General features: G+C 35.6%; 1 protein-coding gene across 1 annotated transcript in view; it reads left to right on the forward strand.

Moving 5' to 3' along the window:
• The window catches only part of Kif11 (kinesin family member 11), a 47,216-nt gene extending 32,730 nt beyond the window's left edge, over positions 1 to 14,486 (forward strand). The window contains exons 18-22 of the mRNA XM_077799252.1: positions 5,129 to 5,408; positions 7,977 to 8,199; positions 9,370 to 9,521; positions 9,851 to 9,967; positions 14,355 to 14,486. Of these exons, the coding sequence (XP_077655378.1) occupies positions 5,129 to 5,408; positions 7,977 to 8,199; positions 9,370 to 9,521; positions 9,851 to 9,967; positions 14,355 to 14,486 (904 nt within the window). The remainder of the gene's footprint in view (positions 1 to 5,128; positions 5,409 to 7,976; positions 8,200 to 9,369; positions 9,522 to 9,850; positions 9,968 to 14,354) is intronic.
• Positions 14,487 to 17,562: the final 3,076 nt, after the last annotated feature.

Here is a 17,562-nt window from a genome sequence, read left to right on the forward strand (position 1 = left end):
CCACATCCTCGCCAGCACTTGTTGTTGTTTGACTTCATAATGGCTGCCAATCTTACTGGAGTGAAATGGTATCTTAGGGTGGTTTTGATTTGCATTTCTCTGACTGCTAGAGATGGTGAGCATTTTTTTCATGTACTTGTTGATTGATTGTATGTCCTCCTCTGAGAAGTGTCTGTTCAGGTCCTTGGCCCATTTGTTGATTGGGTTATTTGTTATCTTATTGTTTAATTTTTTGAGTTCTTTGTATAATCTGGATATTAGGGCTCTATCTGAAGTGTGAGGAGTAAAGATTTGTTCCCATGATGTAGGATCCCTATTTACCTCTCTTATTGTTTCTCTTGCTGAGAAAAAAACTTTTTAGTTTAAGTAAGTCCCATTTGTTGATTCTTTTTTTTTCTTTTTTTTTATTGGTTGTTCAAAACATTACATAGTTCTTGATATATCATATTTCACACTTTGATTCAAGTGGGTTATGAACTCCCATTTTTACCCCGTATACAGATTGCAGAATCACATCAGTTACACTTCCATTGATTTACTTATTGACATACTCATGTCTGTTGTATTCTGCTGCCTTTCCTATCCTCTACTATCCCCCCCTCCCCTCCCCTCCCCTCTTCTCTCTCTACCGCCTCTACTGTAATTCATTTCTCCCCCTTGTATTATTTTTCCCTTTCCCCTCAGTTCCTCTTGTATGTAATTTTGTATAACCCTGAGGGTCTTCCATTTCCATGCAATTTCCCTTCTCTCTCCCTTTCCCTCCCACCTCTCATCCCTGTTTAATGTTAGTCTTCTTCTCATGCTCTTCTTCCCTACTCTGTTCTTAGTTACTCTCCTTATATCAAAGAAGACATTTGGCATTTGTTTTTTAGGGATTGGCTAGCTTCACTTAACATAATCTGCTCTAATGCCATCCATTTCCCTCCAAATTCTATGATTTTGTCATTTTTTAATGCAGAGTAATACTCCATTGTGTATAAATGCCACATTTTTTTAATCCATTCGTCTATTGAAGGGCATCTAGGTTGCTTCCACAGTCTTGCTATTGTGAATTGTGCTGCTATGAACACCGATGTAGCAGTGTTCCTGTAGCATGCTCTTTTTAGGTCTTTAGGGAATAGACCCAGAAGGGGAATAGCTGGGTCAAATGGTGGTTCCATTCCCAGCTTTCCAAGAAATCTCCATACTGCTTTCCAAATTGGCTGCACCAATTTGCAGTCCCACCAACAATGTACAGACAGCACTTGTTGTTGTTTGACTTCATAGTGGCTGCCAATCTTACTGGAGTGAGATGGTATCTTAGGGTGGTTTTGATTTGCATTTCTCTGACTGCTAGAGATGGTGAGCATTTTTTCATGTACTTGTTGATTGATTGTATGTCCTCCTCTGAGAAGTGTCTGTTCAGGTCCTTGGCCCGTTTGTTGATTGGGTTATTGCCGCAGGCTTCTCTCGGCCGAACACTGCCTGCGGCACCCCTGCTGAGCTGTCAGTGCACGCGGGCTTGCAATCTTACAACCCGGTTGGGCACAAAAACACAAGCCAGTCAAACTGAGACAAAGTTTTATTTAGAGAGAGGCCGTGTGCGTCCCCTAACAAGTGGGTCCACCACACGTGTGTTCTACCTGAGCCGGGGGACTTCCCCTTCCCCCGGAACACCCTCCTACCATCCTTTCCCAACCAATGGGAACTCTCCCATTATAAGAGTGACATGAGTAACCTGAGTCCTGAAATGGGCCCAGCTAAACAGCATGAGTCCAATTACCATATGAATGTGAATTGCTGGCTGGCAGTCATTAAATCCAAAGGTGCCTGTATCAATATTTTTGCTGTGGCTCCTAACAGGTTATTTGTTATCTTATTGTTTAATTTTTTGAGTTCTTTGTGTAATCTGGATATTAGGGCTCTATCTGAAGTGTGAGGAGTAAAGATTTGTTCCCATGATGTAGGCTCCCTATTTACCTCTCTTATCGTTTCTCTTGCTGAGAAAAAACTTTTTAGTTTAAGTAAGTCCCATTTGTTGATTCTTGTTATTAACTCTTGTGCTAAGAGTTAATATATTTTCTTATTTTTTTTTAAATAACACGTTTATTTTATTAATTTATTTTTATGGGTGCTGAAGATTGAACCCATGGCCTCACGCATGTTAGACACGCACTCTACCACTGAGCCACAACCCCAACCCAATATATTTTCTTATTTTTCAGTCTTAAAATACATGTTGAGTAATTTCAAAATTTCTAATCTACATCACTGATTAAAAAAATATGCTTACTAACTGGAACAGGGTTAGGTAAACAATGGCTGATGGGCTGGATTCCTGTAATCATAAATAATTTGTTTATAATTTACCTGTTTGTTTACATGTTGTCTTTGACTGCCTGTGCACTGCAGCAGTATAGTTGTCATCAGAATCATTGCACCATAAACCTAAAATACTTTACATCTGGCTTTTTAAGAAAAAGTTTGCTTATACCTGCACTAGGGTTTTCTGTGGTTTTATAGCCTCATTGCTTGTCAGTCCTGTATACTTACCATATTGAACCCAGGACCTCCATGATAGGCAAGTGCCCTGCTACTGAGCTGTATCCCCTATGTTTTCTTTTAACAGTTTTAGAATTTCGTGTTTTACTTGAAATTAAATTTAGGTTGGTGTATGTATGTTTGGTATTAGAGATCAAACCTAGAGCCCTTGACACACGATAGGCAAGTGCTCTACCATTGAGCTATACCCACTCCCATCTCAATATTTTACAGTAAGTCATTAAGTCTATGATCTATTTTAAAATATGTATACATATGTATTTAAAAGTTCATAAGATTTGTCAAGTTTCAATTTTTTTTCCTATATATATTTTAAACTCATGAGAAGGATATTCTACTTACCCATATTTTTACCCTTTTAATTTTTCCTTATGGAAATCTCAAGCTTCCTTTAGAGTAGGACAGGTTTACAAGCCACAGATTCTGTTTTCCTTTGTCTGAGAATGTCTTGATTTCACCTTCATTCCTGAAAGATATTTTTATTGTATGTAATATTCAGGATTGAGTTCTTTTTTTTCAGTATTTGAAATATGTTCTTCCATTTCCTTCTGGCCTCCATAAGATCAGATTTTCATTATTAAAGTAATTGTTCCCCTATTGGCAGTTTATCTGCAGCTGCTTCTAAGAATTTTTTCTTCATCTTTAATTTTTAGAAATATAATTACATGTCTATTTAATGTATTTATTTCAGTGTGCCCTATTGGATTTGTTCAGCTTCTGTAATCTGTTGGCTGTGCCTTTCACCAAATGTGGAAATTTTCATCTATTATTTCTTTGAATATTTCCCAGTCCCATACACTCTGTCCTCTCCTTCTGTGACTTTTTTTTTTTTTTTTTTTTTTTGGTACTGGAGATTGAACTCAGGGGCACTTGACCACTGAGCCACATCTCTAGCCCTATTTTGTACTTTATTTAGAGATAGGGTCTCCCTGAGTTGCTTAGTGCCTTGCTGTTGCTGAGGCTGGCTTTGAACTCTCTATCCTCCTGCCTCAGCCTCCTGAGTCGCTGGGATTACATTAAGGCTTGTGAGATTACACACCCAGCTTCCTTCTGTGACTTTTGATGACACAATGTTAGCTCTTTTATTATGGCCCCTGAAGAGAAAGCTTTATATCTTTTATTCAGATAAATAGATAAACATACATCTTTCTTGTTCAAATTCAATCAATTCTATTGACCTCTCTTCAAGTTCACTGAGTCTTCCTCTATAATTTCTAAACTACTGTTGAACTCATCAGTAAGGTATTTTATTTATTATTGTATTTTTATAACCCATTTTGTAATTTTTATTTTATGATCAACTTTATAAGTTGCTGGGGCTGGCCTGGAATTTAGGATTTTTTTTTGTACCAGGGATTGAACTCAGGGGAACCTGACCACTGAGCCACATTCCTAGCCCTATTTTGTATTTTATTTAGAGACAGGGTCTCATTGAGTTGCTTAGCACCTTGATTTTGCTGAGTCTGGCTTTGAAATTGCAGTCCTACTGCCTCAGCCTCCCAAGCAACTGGGATGATAGGTGTGTGCCGCAGCACCTGGCAGTTTAGGATCCTTTTGCCTCAATTGCTGGGATGATAGACATGTGCTACCATTCCCAGCAAAGATTCCTTTTTATCCCTGGTAATCCTCCGTGTTCTGGTCTCTTTTATCTGAAATTAATATAGGTACTTCAGCTTTCCTTTGGTAGCTATTTGCATGATGTATTTTTCTCCATCCCTTTACTTTTGGCCTAAATATTTATATTTAAAATGTTTTTTATAGACAAAATATAGCTAGCTGCTCTTTTTTTGTCAAACTTAACAATATGGACTTCTTTTTTTTCCTTTTTTCTTTTGTATGGTGCTGAGGAGCAAACTCCAGACCTCATACATGCTAAGCAAGTGCTACCATGCCAGAGCCCCCAATTTGTGGCTCTAATCATATATTTAGACCACTTGCATTTAAAATGAAAGTTAACATGATCATATTAAAATCTGTAGATCTGCTGTTTTCTATTTCTTGCATCATTTGTTCTTTATTTCATTTTTCCCCTTTCTTTTTCCTAATTTAAATTGAACATTTTTATATTTTCATTTTCTCTCTTACATTGACTTATACCTCATATAGTGTTTTAAAATAACTTAAATCTATCATCAAATAATCTGTTCTTTCATGTTAATAAAATGGCTTTATAATAGTATATTCCCATTTCTTCCTGTGCCTGTGTCATTATTTTCCTATATTTTATATATGCTATGTATACTCACTAGAATTACCGAGGAAATCTGGGTGATACTCATGTACAATGATCATAACTGCTTTTGACATTTTAGTAACTATCTAGATAAATACTGTGAGAACTACAAACAGAAGCATCATATCTGGAAGAGGGCTAGGAAAGGTTTTATGAGAAATGACCACTTTTTCAAAAGTCATTTAATGGTAGAGGTGATGTCAGTCTGCTCTTTATGAATTTAGAAGATTCATTTAAAGCAGGAGCCACACTACCTGCATCATATCTGTCACTTGAGAGGTATATAATCTTGGGAAGGTATATATCCTTTGAGTCTTAGTTTCCCATTTCAACAATGATATTTTCTTTTTCTAGGAAATCTAAGGATATAATCAACAAAACAACTTTTCACAGTAAAAAATTTGGTACTGATTCCGATGGTTTGTCTCAAGAACTCAGACATTTTAACCAAAAAGGTAGAAAATTGGTTGAAGAGTCTGTGAAACACTGTGATACACTCAATAGTAACCTGGAAAAAATATTTCAAGAGACTGAACAGAGATGCAAGTCTCTGACTGCAAGCACAGCTTGTTTTTCTGAACAGTGGGTATCTTGCTTAAATAAAAGGGAAGAGGAACTCCAGAACATGTTGGAGGTAATAATTTTGTACCTGGAACCTACTTTGGGGAGAATAGTTATAATCAGAAAATTAAATATTCTTAGCTTAGAACTGATTTCAAAACAAATTATATTTTAAGACATAATGACTTAACTTTTTAAAAAAAATATCTATTTTTCAATTGTAGTTGGACACAATACCTTTATTTTACTTATTTATTTTTGTGTGGTGCTGAGGATCGAACCCAGGGCCTCGAATGTGCTAGGCGAGCGCTCTACTGCTGAGCTGCAACCCAAGCCCGACTTAAACTTTTAAGTAAAATACTTGGTATGCTTATACATGATCTTGTTTTATGCTTTGGTATGTGTCTTCTACATGCCTAATGTAATATCCAATTTCTGTCTTATATCTAACCTTGATTTTTTTACTTATTTCTTTAGGGAAGGGCACTCTGTCTTTAAATATTTAATACTTTCCATTTGTATTTACTTTTCTCCAGGTACTTTCAAGCCTATTGTTGTTTTAAGAATTTAGGATTTGGTTTGGTTGCTCAAAGGATACTTGATAGGCTTGTGGGTTTGCTTGAACTTAACACTTGCTTGAGCCCTTTATGATTTGTTTTTCTTTTCTGTTCAATAAAAGGATTTCACTATGTTCTCAGAAAGTAGACTCAAAGAATTTAAGTATTTTAAGTTATATAAACAACCTGGGATAAGGAGAAGAACCAGGGTTCGTAGAGAAATAACAGACAATAAAACATACAGGGTTATGAGCCTAGACAACAAGTCATACCAGAAGGAAGCTATGAAAGAATCCTGAAGTTGTGTCCAAAGAATTTAATAGCCAACCTGCTAGCATTCCCCTGCTCTAAGATGGTTTAATGGAGCATCAATAAGAATGATTAGGGCTGGAGTTGTGGCTCAGTAGTGGACCACTTGTCTAGCATGTGTGAAGCACTGGGTTGGATTCTCAGCACCACATATAAATAAATAAATAAAATAAAGGTCCATCGACAAACTAAAAAAACTATTAAAAAAACAACAACAATTATGAGGGCTGGGGATATAGCTCAGTAGAGTGCTTGCCTTGCATGCACAAGCACCTGGGTTCAAGCCCCAGCACTACCACCACCAAAAAAAAAAAAAAAAGAATAATGACTACAATAGATAAAAACACATCAATTATATTGAAGCTAATTAATTCATTAAAATTTCAGGGGTTTCTTTTGGATCATGCTAGGGAAACAATGCATTATTTTGAAAACAGGTAAATAGGGAGAAACAACATCCATCTATTTTTTTTTTTCAAAGAGCCATATCTTGGTTTAACAGGATAATTGATAAAGAAAAGTATTTCATAGAATCTCAGCAAGTAAAATGAAGGAAAAATGATACAATTAGAATATCATCACTTTGCAACTCCCAATGAAATAACCTCTGTGGCCATTAATGATTGCTAAATCATTTTATCAGATGTTCAAGAGTTAAGGGGAGAGATTAAGAGGAACTTTCTAATAGGGTAACTACTTCTGAACCCAGTGATTAATATATATATATATATATTTTAAGAGTAGGGGTTCCAGGAATTGAACTCAGGGGCACTAGACCACTGAGCCACATCCCCAGCCCTGTTTTGTATTTTACTTGGAGACAGGGTCTCACTGAGTTGCTTAGTGCCTCGCTTTTGCTGAGGCTGGCTTTGAATTCGTGATCCTCCTGCCTCAGCTTTCCAAGCTTCTGGGATTACAGGTGTGCGCCACCTCATCTGGCCCCACTGATTAATCTTTCAGATATAACCAGGGCATTGTATGCCTGAAGTACCACCTGTGAAATAGGCCTACAGAAATTAAACCTGAATTAGATCAAGCCTGTAAATTTAACCAGTTTATAGAAAATACAGATGAACATAGGAATATATGGGATAGCAATGCAATAGACCAAATCCAGAATTTGAGATATCCAAAAGGGTAAAAACCTGATTTTTTCAACAATAGTTTTAAAGGAAAAAAGATGAGGAAGGATAACTTGTAGATCAAAAGAATCTTAAGTCTTAGTTTGCTTGAGACAATCCTTCCTTATATCTGTTATGTTGGAGTAATTATTAGGAATAGGGCTTATTGCTTTGAAAAGTGTCCTAGTTTGGATAAAAATTACATAGTCACTTAATTAAGATATATTCAGTATCTAGTGATGAATTCTGGTTCATACAAACCAATTGGGGAAAACATTTGGTGAGATTTGAATACTCTAGACATTTGATCTACAGGAATAAATGTTAAATTTTTAGATAGGATATTTGTCTTAAAATGCTCTTAATTCTTAGACATATGCTGAAGTAAATGGATGAAATGATGTGGAATTTGCTTCAAAATGATCCTTATGATGAGGACTGGGAGGTCAGTCTTATTTTATCTGTGCCCACGTGTTGATAAATGTTGAGACTGGGTGATGAATACAAGAGGTTAATTATCTTGTTCTCTTTACTTTTGTATACGTTTTTAAATTTTATAATGGACAGTTTCAAGGTAAAAGGGATATGACATGTTGAATAAAGCACTTGATAACTTTAATTTTAGTAATGAAAGCTTATTTGTATCAATTACAGGTTGTAAACCAATGTTGTGAGACTTCAAGTTCAGAGATCACTGAAAAATTAAGTGGACATAAAGAAGCTAATGAGAACCAACATAATATTTTTCTTGATCAGATAACCACTGATGAAAAGCAGTTGATAGAACAAAGTCTAGAGCTTAATGAAAGTATAAAAATTGGTTTATCTAAGCTTAATTGCTTTCTGCAACAGGATCTGAAACTGGATATCCCGACAGGTAATTTAAAAAGGAAATAGAATTGTTAAATTTTTTGAAATTGAATTTAATGCTATACAGTGTTAGATTTATTTAAAACTGATGCTGATCAATTGCCTGATATGAATCTTTCATCTCACTGTAATCAATTTAATAATGGAAAAATTAGAACCTCAAAATAGTTTTAATATCAAGTATTAGGTGTCATGATATAGCTGGTATATACAAAATTTAGCATCATAATTTAGTAAAATTTCACATTCAAGGAACTGACTAATCTAAGAAAGGGCATTTTAAAAATAAATCATAAAACTGACCAGCCATCTATCTAGCACTCTGTAAAATGACATTTTTTTTTCAGGACCAAGGACCGAACCCAGGGTGTGTCCTAGGCAAGAATTCTTGCCACTAAGCTAAATGCCCAACCCCTATAAAATAATATTTGAATATCAAGAGTATTGGAGGAATTTGTTGACTAAATCCAGTTTAATGCAAAGTGTACCACATTGTACATTTTGTTATGTGTCCCTGTCATTTTGTTGTGGACTGTTAGCAAATAGGAATTATTACCATTTGAGAGATCAGAATGATTCAGAGTCCTTCATGAAAAAAAGATTTTATGCAGGACAAATAATTGGATTATTCTTTGGATTGTGGTGATAGTTACACACCCTGTAAATTCACCAAAAATCATTGAATTGTACATTTAAAGTAAGTGAACTTTATGGTATGTGAATTATACCTCAAAGCTTTTTTTTTTTTTTTAAAGAAGCAACTATAAAAGAAGATTGTGCTAAAGGATGTTGGGTTAGCTGCTGGACATGGTGGCACATGCCTGTCGTCCCAGCTTCTCAGAAGGTTAAGGAGGATCACTTGAGTCCATGAGTTTGAGACCACTCAGGGCAACATGCTGAGACCCCATCTCTGAAAGAAAAAAAAAGTTAGTTTATTTTTTCTGCCAAAGACCTATAAGGTTATTGTTCACTTATCAGTGAAATTAGGAATGTTGTTAAAATGTTGAATGAAAAGCAAGAGCCAAGTAATAAAAAGGTGTGAAGATGTAGCTAATTGTATAACATCCCTGGATTCAATCCCGAGTACCACCAAACTTTTTTTTAATTTATTTTAAAAAATAAAAATTATTTATATCTCAAACTTCTACTTTCCGTACTTGTCTAATGTTCACTATAGGCACAACACCACAGAGAAAGAATTATTTATACCCATCAACATTAGTAAGAACCAAACCACGTGAACAGCTCCTTGATCAGCTGAAAAAGAATCAGCCTGAGCTGTTAATGATGATGAGTTGTTCAGAAAACAATAAAGAAGAAAATAATCAGGTAAAATTTAAAGTATCATAATTTTAGAATTCTCCCTTAATCTTGATGTGATTGATTTCACATGAAAAATGTTGTTATTTACCCTTCAAACCTGCCCTGCATCTCATAGTTATCTACACCCACCCCCCGCTTTTTAAATATTTTTTTAGTTGTTGATGTACCTTTATTTTTTAATTTATTTATATGTAGTGCTGAGGATTTAACTCAGTGCCTCACACATGCTAAGCAAGTGCTCTGCCACTACACCACAACCCCAGTCCCTATCTAACCCTTTTTTGTGATGATTTTTAAGTATTGGACTTGATCACTCATCTGACTTATTATTTTAGGACATGGATGAAGAAAAGACAGTTCTGGTGCAATACATTGAAGAACCTCTAAATCAAGAGCCATCTGTAGATACCAGTGTGGATTGTTCTTCAAGTGGTGGGGTTCCGTTTTTCCAGGTATCTGATTATATAATTTCATATAATCCTTCCACATCTCCCACAAGTCAGTCACTTACTATTCAGTGTAAAGGCATGACTCTTGGTGTACCATAACAAACAAATTTTCAGTCATTGCTTTGGGATGGCTTATTGACTTTTCTGATTTAACTTATTTATATAGTCTGATATTGATAAGGGGTTTTCTATTGGATAAATAAAGGCAAATTTTTACTTAATCTATATTCTTAGCTGGTAATTTTTAGCTATTACATTTATCCCCTTTCTCCTTCTTATATACTCAGAATAGGTACTAAGAGGAGTCATTTCTCTCTTCTGCCTTCCTTCTCCCAAACCTTATAGATCTTGACGTGGAAGGCCTAGATCTTGTATCTGCCCATTAAATTTTGAAGGCTTAAGCGGTTTTTAGAGTGAAGTCCTCTTATATTAGTGCCTGAGGCTCTTCTCTTATTAACTATTCCTCAAAGTTTCCTGAGCTCCTTAACTGCCCTGATCTTATGCAGTTAAATCCTATGACCTCTCCTTATCCTCTTTTTAACACTGTTGGGAACATGGCACTATAAATTATCATCTTTCCCTCTATTTTGAAGATATGAGCATAGGTAAAATAAGAATTTCCTTATGTAAGACATTGACATCTACAGTTTACAGTTAGAGAGCTGCTTCTGATAGGTATTTGCGGGTACCTGTTTTTAATAGATTTGCAGGTCTTTTTTCCTCAAGGTCCAAACATTCTTCCTCTATCCCTGATTTAAACTGTTAAAAATTCTAGCACAGATGCCCTTAAATTCCTCTCTGTCTACCTCAGGGCAATTTCATCTCCAAATTCTTCCTACCTTTTGCTTTACTTTTTTGCTTTTTAAGAACTGTGAGTATATTTCAGTTTTTGATCCCTTTCTTTTTCTTATGAAGTTAGGAAAAATAGAACCTTAGTGATCACTTAATCCCCGGTCAGAAATCCTTTAATTGTTATTATTTGTGGCATTTTAAAGGTTAGACTTAGTGACTTAGCTACAGCAAGGAAGTCCCTACAGTATTGGAAGGCTTTGGGGTTTGGTTTTAGATGTTTAGGTGAAATCTAGAGGTGATTTTTTTCTCTAGTAGCAGTCTGATGTGGAGTGTTTGCTGGATATAAAAATCTAGAGGTGATTTTTTTCTCTAGTAGCAGTCTGATGTGGAGCGTTTGCTGGGTCTAAAATTTTTTTTTTTTTGGTGAGAGCTTTATTTTTGCTGTGCTGGGGGTTGAGCCCACAGCCTGATATATATGCAAGTGTTTTTTTTTTTTTTTAAAGAGAGAGAGAGAGGAGAGAGAGAGAGAGAGAGAGAGAGAGAGAGATTTTTTAATATTTATTTTTTAGTTCTCGGCGGACACAACATCTTTGGTATGTGGTGCTGAGGATCGAACCCGGGCCGCACGCATGCCAGATGAGCGCGCTACCGCCTGAGCCACATTCCCAGCCCCCTGTTTTGTTTTTTAATATTTATTTGTAGTTGTAGATGGACACAACACAATGCCTTTATTTTTATGTGGTGCTGAGGATCCAACCTGTGTCCCGCCCGTGCTAGGTGAGCCACAGTCCCAGCCCTATGCAAGTGTTTTACCACTGAGCTCATCCCCAGCCCTGTGCTGGGTCTAAAACTTGAAAGTTAGTTTAGGATTTGTCTTAACATTGACGACTGAGTACACAATCAATGTCACCACTATCTTTTTTTTTTTTTTTTTTTTTTAATAGTAGTACTAGGGATTGATGCTTAACCATGATGCTTAATGACTGAGCTACATCTTTTTATTTTGAGACAGGATCTCACTAAATTGCCAAGGTTGTCCTCAAGTTTCTGATCCTCCTGCCTTAGCCTCCAAAGTTGCTGGGATTATAGATTTAATTATAGGGATTATAAGTATAATTATACACCCAATTATCACCAATTCCTTATGGGCAGGTAGGAGGATTCCAATGAAATAAAACTCTCAAATAAGAAATGTGAAATAAATTTTTAAAAACAAGATACACCAAAGTTTCTCTTTTTTGTTTTTTCAACCTTTTAGTTTTTAAAATTTTTTTATTTATTCTTTTTGGATATACATGACAGTATAGTATATTTTGATGTATTATACATACATAGAATATAACTTATTCTAATTAGGATTATATTCTTGTGGTTGTACATGATGTGGAGTTACACTAGTTATGTATTCATATATGAATGTAGGAAAGTTATGTCCAATTCATTCTATGTCTTTCCTATTCCCATCCTTCCTCCTTTCCTTCACTCCTCTTTGTCTAATCCACTGAACTTCTATTCTCTGCCCCCTAACCCTGCCCCATTGTGTGTTAGCATCCACAAATCAGAGAACATTTGGCCTTTATTTTTTGGGGATTGGCTTATTTCACTTAGTGTGATAGTCCCTAGTTTCATCTATTTACTGGCAAATGCCATAATTTCATTCTTTTTTATGGCTGAGTAATATTCCATTGTGTGTACACCATATTTTCTTTTTCCATTCATTTGTTGAAGGGCACCTTGGTGGGTTCAATAGATTAAACATTGTGAATTGAGCTGCTATAAACATTGATGTGGCTGTGTCACTGTACCATGTTGATTTGAAATCCTTTGGGTATAAACTGAGGAGTGGGATAGCTGGGTCAAATGTTGATTCCTCCAAGTTATCTGAGGAATCTCTATACTTTTTTCCAGAGTTGTTGCACCAGTTTGCAGCCCCACCAGCAATGTATGAGTGTAACTTTTCCCTACATCCTCGCCAGCATTTTTTTTTTTTTTAAGAGAGAGTGATAGAGGGAGAGAGAGAGAATTTTTTAATATTTATTCTTTAGTTTTCGGCAGACACAACATCTTTGTTTGTATGTGGTGCTGAGGATCGAACCCGGGCCGCACGCATGCCAGACGAGCGCGCTACCACTTGAGCCACATCCCCAGCCCCTCCAGCATTTATTTTATTCTTGATAATTGCCATTCTGTCTAGAGTGAGCTGGAATCTCAGTGTGCTTTTAATTTGCATTTCTCTAAGTGCTAGAGATGTTGAATAGTTTTTCATATATTTGTTCACCATTCATATTTCTTCTTTGGTGAAGTGCCTGTTCAGTTCCTTTGTCCATTTATTGATTGGGTTGTTTGCTTTTTTGGTGTAAAGTTTTTTGAGTTCTCTCTGTATCCTGGAGAATAATGCTCTGAGGTGGCAAAGATTTTCTTCCATTCTGTGAGCTCTCTTTTCACATTCTTGATTGTATCCTTTGCTGGGAAGAAGCTCTTTAGTTTGATGCTATCTTATTGATTCTTGATTTTACTTCTTATGCTCTAGGAGTCTTGTTGAAGAATTTAGTTCCTAAGCTGACATGCTAGATATTTGAGCCTACTTTTTCTTCTAGGAGGCACAGGGTCTCTCTGGTCAAATGCATAGGTCCTCAATCTACATTGAGTTGAGTTTTGTGCAAGGTGAGAGATAGAGGTTTAATTTCATTTTGCTACATATGGATTTCCAGTTTTCCCAGATCCATTCATTTGTTGGAAGAGGATACCTTTTCTCTAATATATGTTTATGGTGGCTTTGTCTAGTATAAGATAACTGTATGTATATGGGTTTGTTTCTGGATACACCAGTTTCTTAAATAGCCTATGTACTAGCTTCTCTGTCAAAAATAGAATTGATTTTTATAAATAATAATAATCTTTGTTTCCCTAAGCAGGATATCTCAGCAGTAATATTTATATTTAAACTGGATAAATTTTGTTATAATTGTATGACGTTTAGTAGCATTTGTGGTTTTTACTCACTAGAATTCAGTAGCACCCACTTCCTAGTTAACTGCCCCAAAATGTCTTCAGACATTGCCACATGTCCATTGGGTAGAAAAATCACTCCCTGTTGAGAACCACTACTGTACAGTATAATTTGCAATTTTGTCTTAGAAAATAATGCAGAAAACTAATATTTCTTTTATCCAGTTCCTTCCATTGGTGAATATAAAGAAGACATTCACCTGTACTTGCCAGAAATACAGTTTGCTCAAATTTGTGTTGAACTTTTTCTGAATTTTTCCATACTTAAGCTGTCATGCCTACAACCCAGAAAACTTTGAAATTAAAATATAATTAATGTGTATAAAACATTATATTGCCGGGTGCGGTGCACACATCTGTAATCCTAGCAGCTCTGGAGGCTGAGACAGGAGGATCAGGAGTTCAAAGCCAGCCTCAGCAATGGCAAAGCGCTTAGCAACTCTGAGATCCTGTCTCTAAATAAAATACAAAATAGGGCTGGGGATGAGGCTCAGTGGGTTGAGTGCCCCTGAGTTCAATTCCTAGTACCAAAAAACAAAAACAAAAACAAACCATTATATTGACTTAATTTCTCCTCTTAAATCCACAGCATAAAAAATCACATGGAAAAGACAAAGAAAACAAAGGCTTTAACCCAGTGGAGAGGTCTAAAGTGGAAGAATCTACAGAGAACTCTGTTACAAAGAGCAGATTACCATTACGAGCCCAGATAAATATTTAGTTAATTTGAGAGTTGATATTTTTAAGAAAAATCAAAAATAAAACCTGAAACCCTAGAACTTGAGCCTTGTGTACAGATTAAAAAGGAGTAGAATATTTCAAGACAGTACAGTAAATGTAGTTGAATTTTAATCAATTGTTTGGTCATCCCTATAATTTCTATATATTAAGTTGGATTTCATTTGGGATTTTTATTGAGTAAGTATGTTTCTTGCTTTTCATATAAAGTAGCCTTTCTACAGCAAATGAAAAGTATTTTTCTTGTATATTATTAAATATAAAACGTATGTGAATTGTGTTGTTTTAGGCTTGAACTTACATAGATAAATATTTCCAACACTTGGCCTTGGAAAGGACCAACTCATTTATTTTCTTGATGAGACTTATCTATATTTTCTTGCCTCTTCCATAAACTCTGTTGCCTTCTCCTCAGCTTACTTTATCCCTTTTAATTTGTCACCAAACCATATGTTGAACTACAAAGTTTCCTTTCTTATTATTAGAAAACCAGAATTTTACCCAGAAATCTTAAACTATTTTTCAGTGATTATGTCTAAAATTACTGTTACTGATAAACATACTCCTGAGAGTATCCCTTCCTTCAGGGAGAATTAAAAAAAATTTATATATATATATATATATATATATATATATATATATATATATATATATATATATATTTAGTTTTAGGTGGACATAATATCTTTATTTTATTTTTTTATTTTTATGTGATGCTGAGGATTGAACCCAGTGCCTCATGTGTGCCAGGCGAGTGCTCTATCACTGAGCCATAGCCCCAGCCCCTCTTCAGGGATATTTTAATTGATTTTCCCTAGATATAAAAGCATTTCATTCCTTTATTAGCCCCCACAAAACCCAACTTTTCTACAGTATAAATTGCTATTATGGGCAAACTGCCTAGAATTCTGATTCATGGCTTTGTGGCACCACTCTAAAGGCCATGTCTTTTGGAGAAGGTCACCATAATTTAAAGAATTTTCAAAACTGTCAATTATGACTAAAGTTTATATTCTTTTGCTTATCTTTGTATATAATAAATTTGTGTATATATATATATATATTTTTTTTTTCTTCTTCTCTGTTGAAATCTTAACCTTGAAAAGAACCCTGGCATTTTTGATATGGTGACCATATTTCTGGAAGTTGAGATATTTCAACATGAAGAACCAGAGCATATAGAATTTTGTGTCTACATCAAGTTTAGTATATACATTTTAGAAAGATGATTTTTGATTAGTGATATAAAACTGTGCCATATTGGAGAATTAGAAAATTTGCTACTTCAAGGAATTAAATTTACCTTGCAGAAGTATTAATTATTTTAATAGAAATAAGGGATATAATTTTTTCTGCAAACAGGTGTCAACGTAAACTATCATAATATCTAATAAAATGCCGTTGGAACATCCATAATTAATAAATTTGGTTTCCTCATTAACTTGCTTGCCTTATAATTCTTATCTGGCAATTATTGAGTTTAACAAACTGCCTTAGTACTACTAAAATGTACTTCTACATAGGTACCACCAAGGAATAATATCCCTGGTAAACATGCCAAGCTTCCAGTTGCATTCCAAGGGGCTATTCCTTAGGTATAAGATTAATGAGAAATAGACTGCAGTTTAGCTTTAAATCATCTCATTCTAATCTATTTTAAACTTAAGACTGTTAATGCACCTAATTTAACTGCCTGACAGAAGGAAAAACAATCCATAAAATTTTAACTTCTAGAGACATAAATTAGCTATACAAATAAATATTCATATACAGTGTTAGGCACTCAAAAAGTAACCAAGAGTTGCATCCACTAAAATGGCATAGTATTGTAATCCCAGCAATTCAGGAGGCTGAAAACAAGAGGATCATAAGTTGGAAGCCAGCATAGGCAATTTAGTGAGACCCTGTCTCAAAAAAAAAAAAAAAAAAAAAAAGCTGGGATGTAGCTTGATGGTAGAGCACTCCTGGGTTCAATTCCCAGGACTGTTAAAAGCAGGGTAGGGTAAGTATTACTTGTAGTAGTTATTACTACAAGGACATGTTCTTTCACAGAAACAATGAAAAAAATGAAGTAAAAACATTGAGAAACAATGTCTTAACTTGGAAAACAGTTTATATGATGAGTCAAGAAGAAGGTAATCCCAAAACAGTAGGAAAGTGTTGTGGTGTTTTATGTGGTCTTCACCATCCCCTCCCCATTTTGAAGTCTCTTCAGTAGTCCTAAAAAAGGCAGCCCATGTTCTCCTCATGGGTTTCTGGTGGTCCCTGGTTTCTAGGGAGCAAAGAGGCTTTATTCTCAAAAGATTGTTCTAATTTGAGACAACTGAAGGAATTGCTTGTTTCACTAACTCAAAACTCAAGGTAGAAAAGAGGCAAGCATTTCTCAAAAACAAGGCAACATGGCATGGTGGTGCACACCTGTAAACCCAGCAGTTTGGGAGGCTGAGGCAGACAGAGGATTGCAAGTTCAAAGCGAGCCTCAGCAAAAGCAAGACACTAAGCAACTCAGTGAGATCCTGTCTTTAAAGAAAATACGAAATAGGACTGGGGATATGGCTCAGTGGTTGAGTGCCCCTGAGTTCAGTCCCCAGTACCAAAAAAAAAAAAAAAAACAACCATAAGGCAAATGAACAACTCACTGCCCTCTGGGGCCAACAGTTACAATTGAGGCAAAGGAAGAAGTGCTGAAAGCCTGAGAGGAAATGCAGTGGAGAGAATTTTTTAGGGAAATTAGATCATCCAAAGTACCCACAAATGTGCTGGGGGATCTAGGAAGCTACATGCCCATGGCAAGTTGCAAAGTGAGAAAAGATCCACCTGTCGGCTCTCTAGGCTGTGTAAGCAAGAAGTAAAGGCCGTGCCAGATTTTAGATGGCCTGGCTAAGTGCTGAAGGTGCAGCCCAATACAGCCAATCTACAAATCTAGGAGGGTTTTTGTTTTATTTATATTTTGGATGACTGGGTCTTCAAGGAAACCTGTCAACACATGAGCTGAACATAAGCAAAAAGAAGAGACCTTAGAGACCACATAAGTTAAAAAAAAAAACAACAACAAAAAA

Source organism: Urocitellus parryii, chromosome 5, assembly GCF_045843805.1.
Source record: "Urocitellus parryii isolate mUroPar1 chromosome 5, mUroPar1.hap1, whole genome shotgun sequence".
NCBI lineage: Eukaryota > Metazoa > Chordata > Mammalia > Rodentia > Sciuridae > Urocitellus > Urocitellus parryii.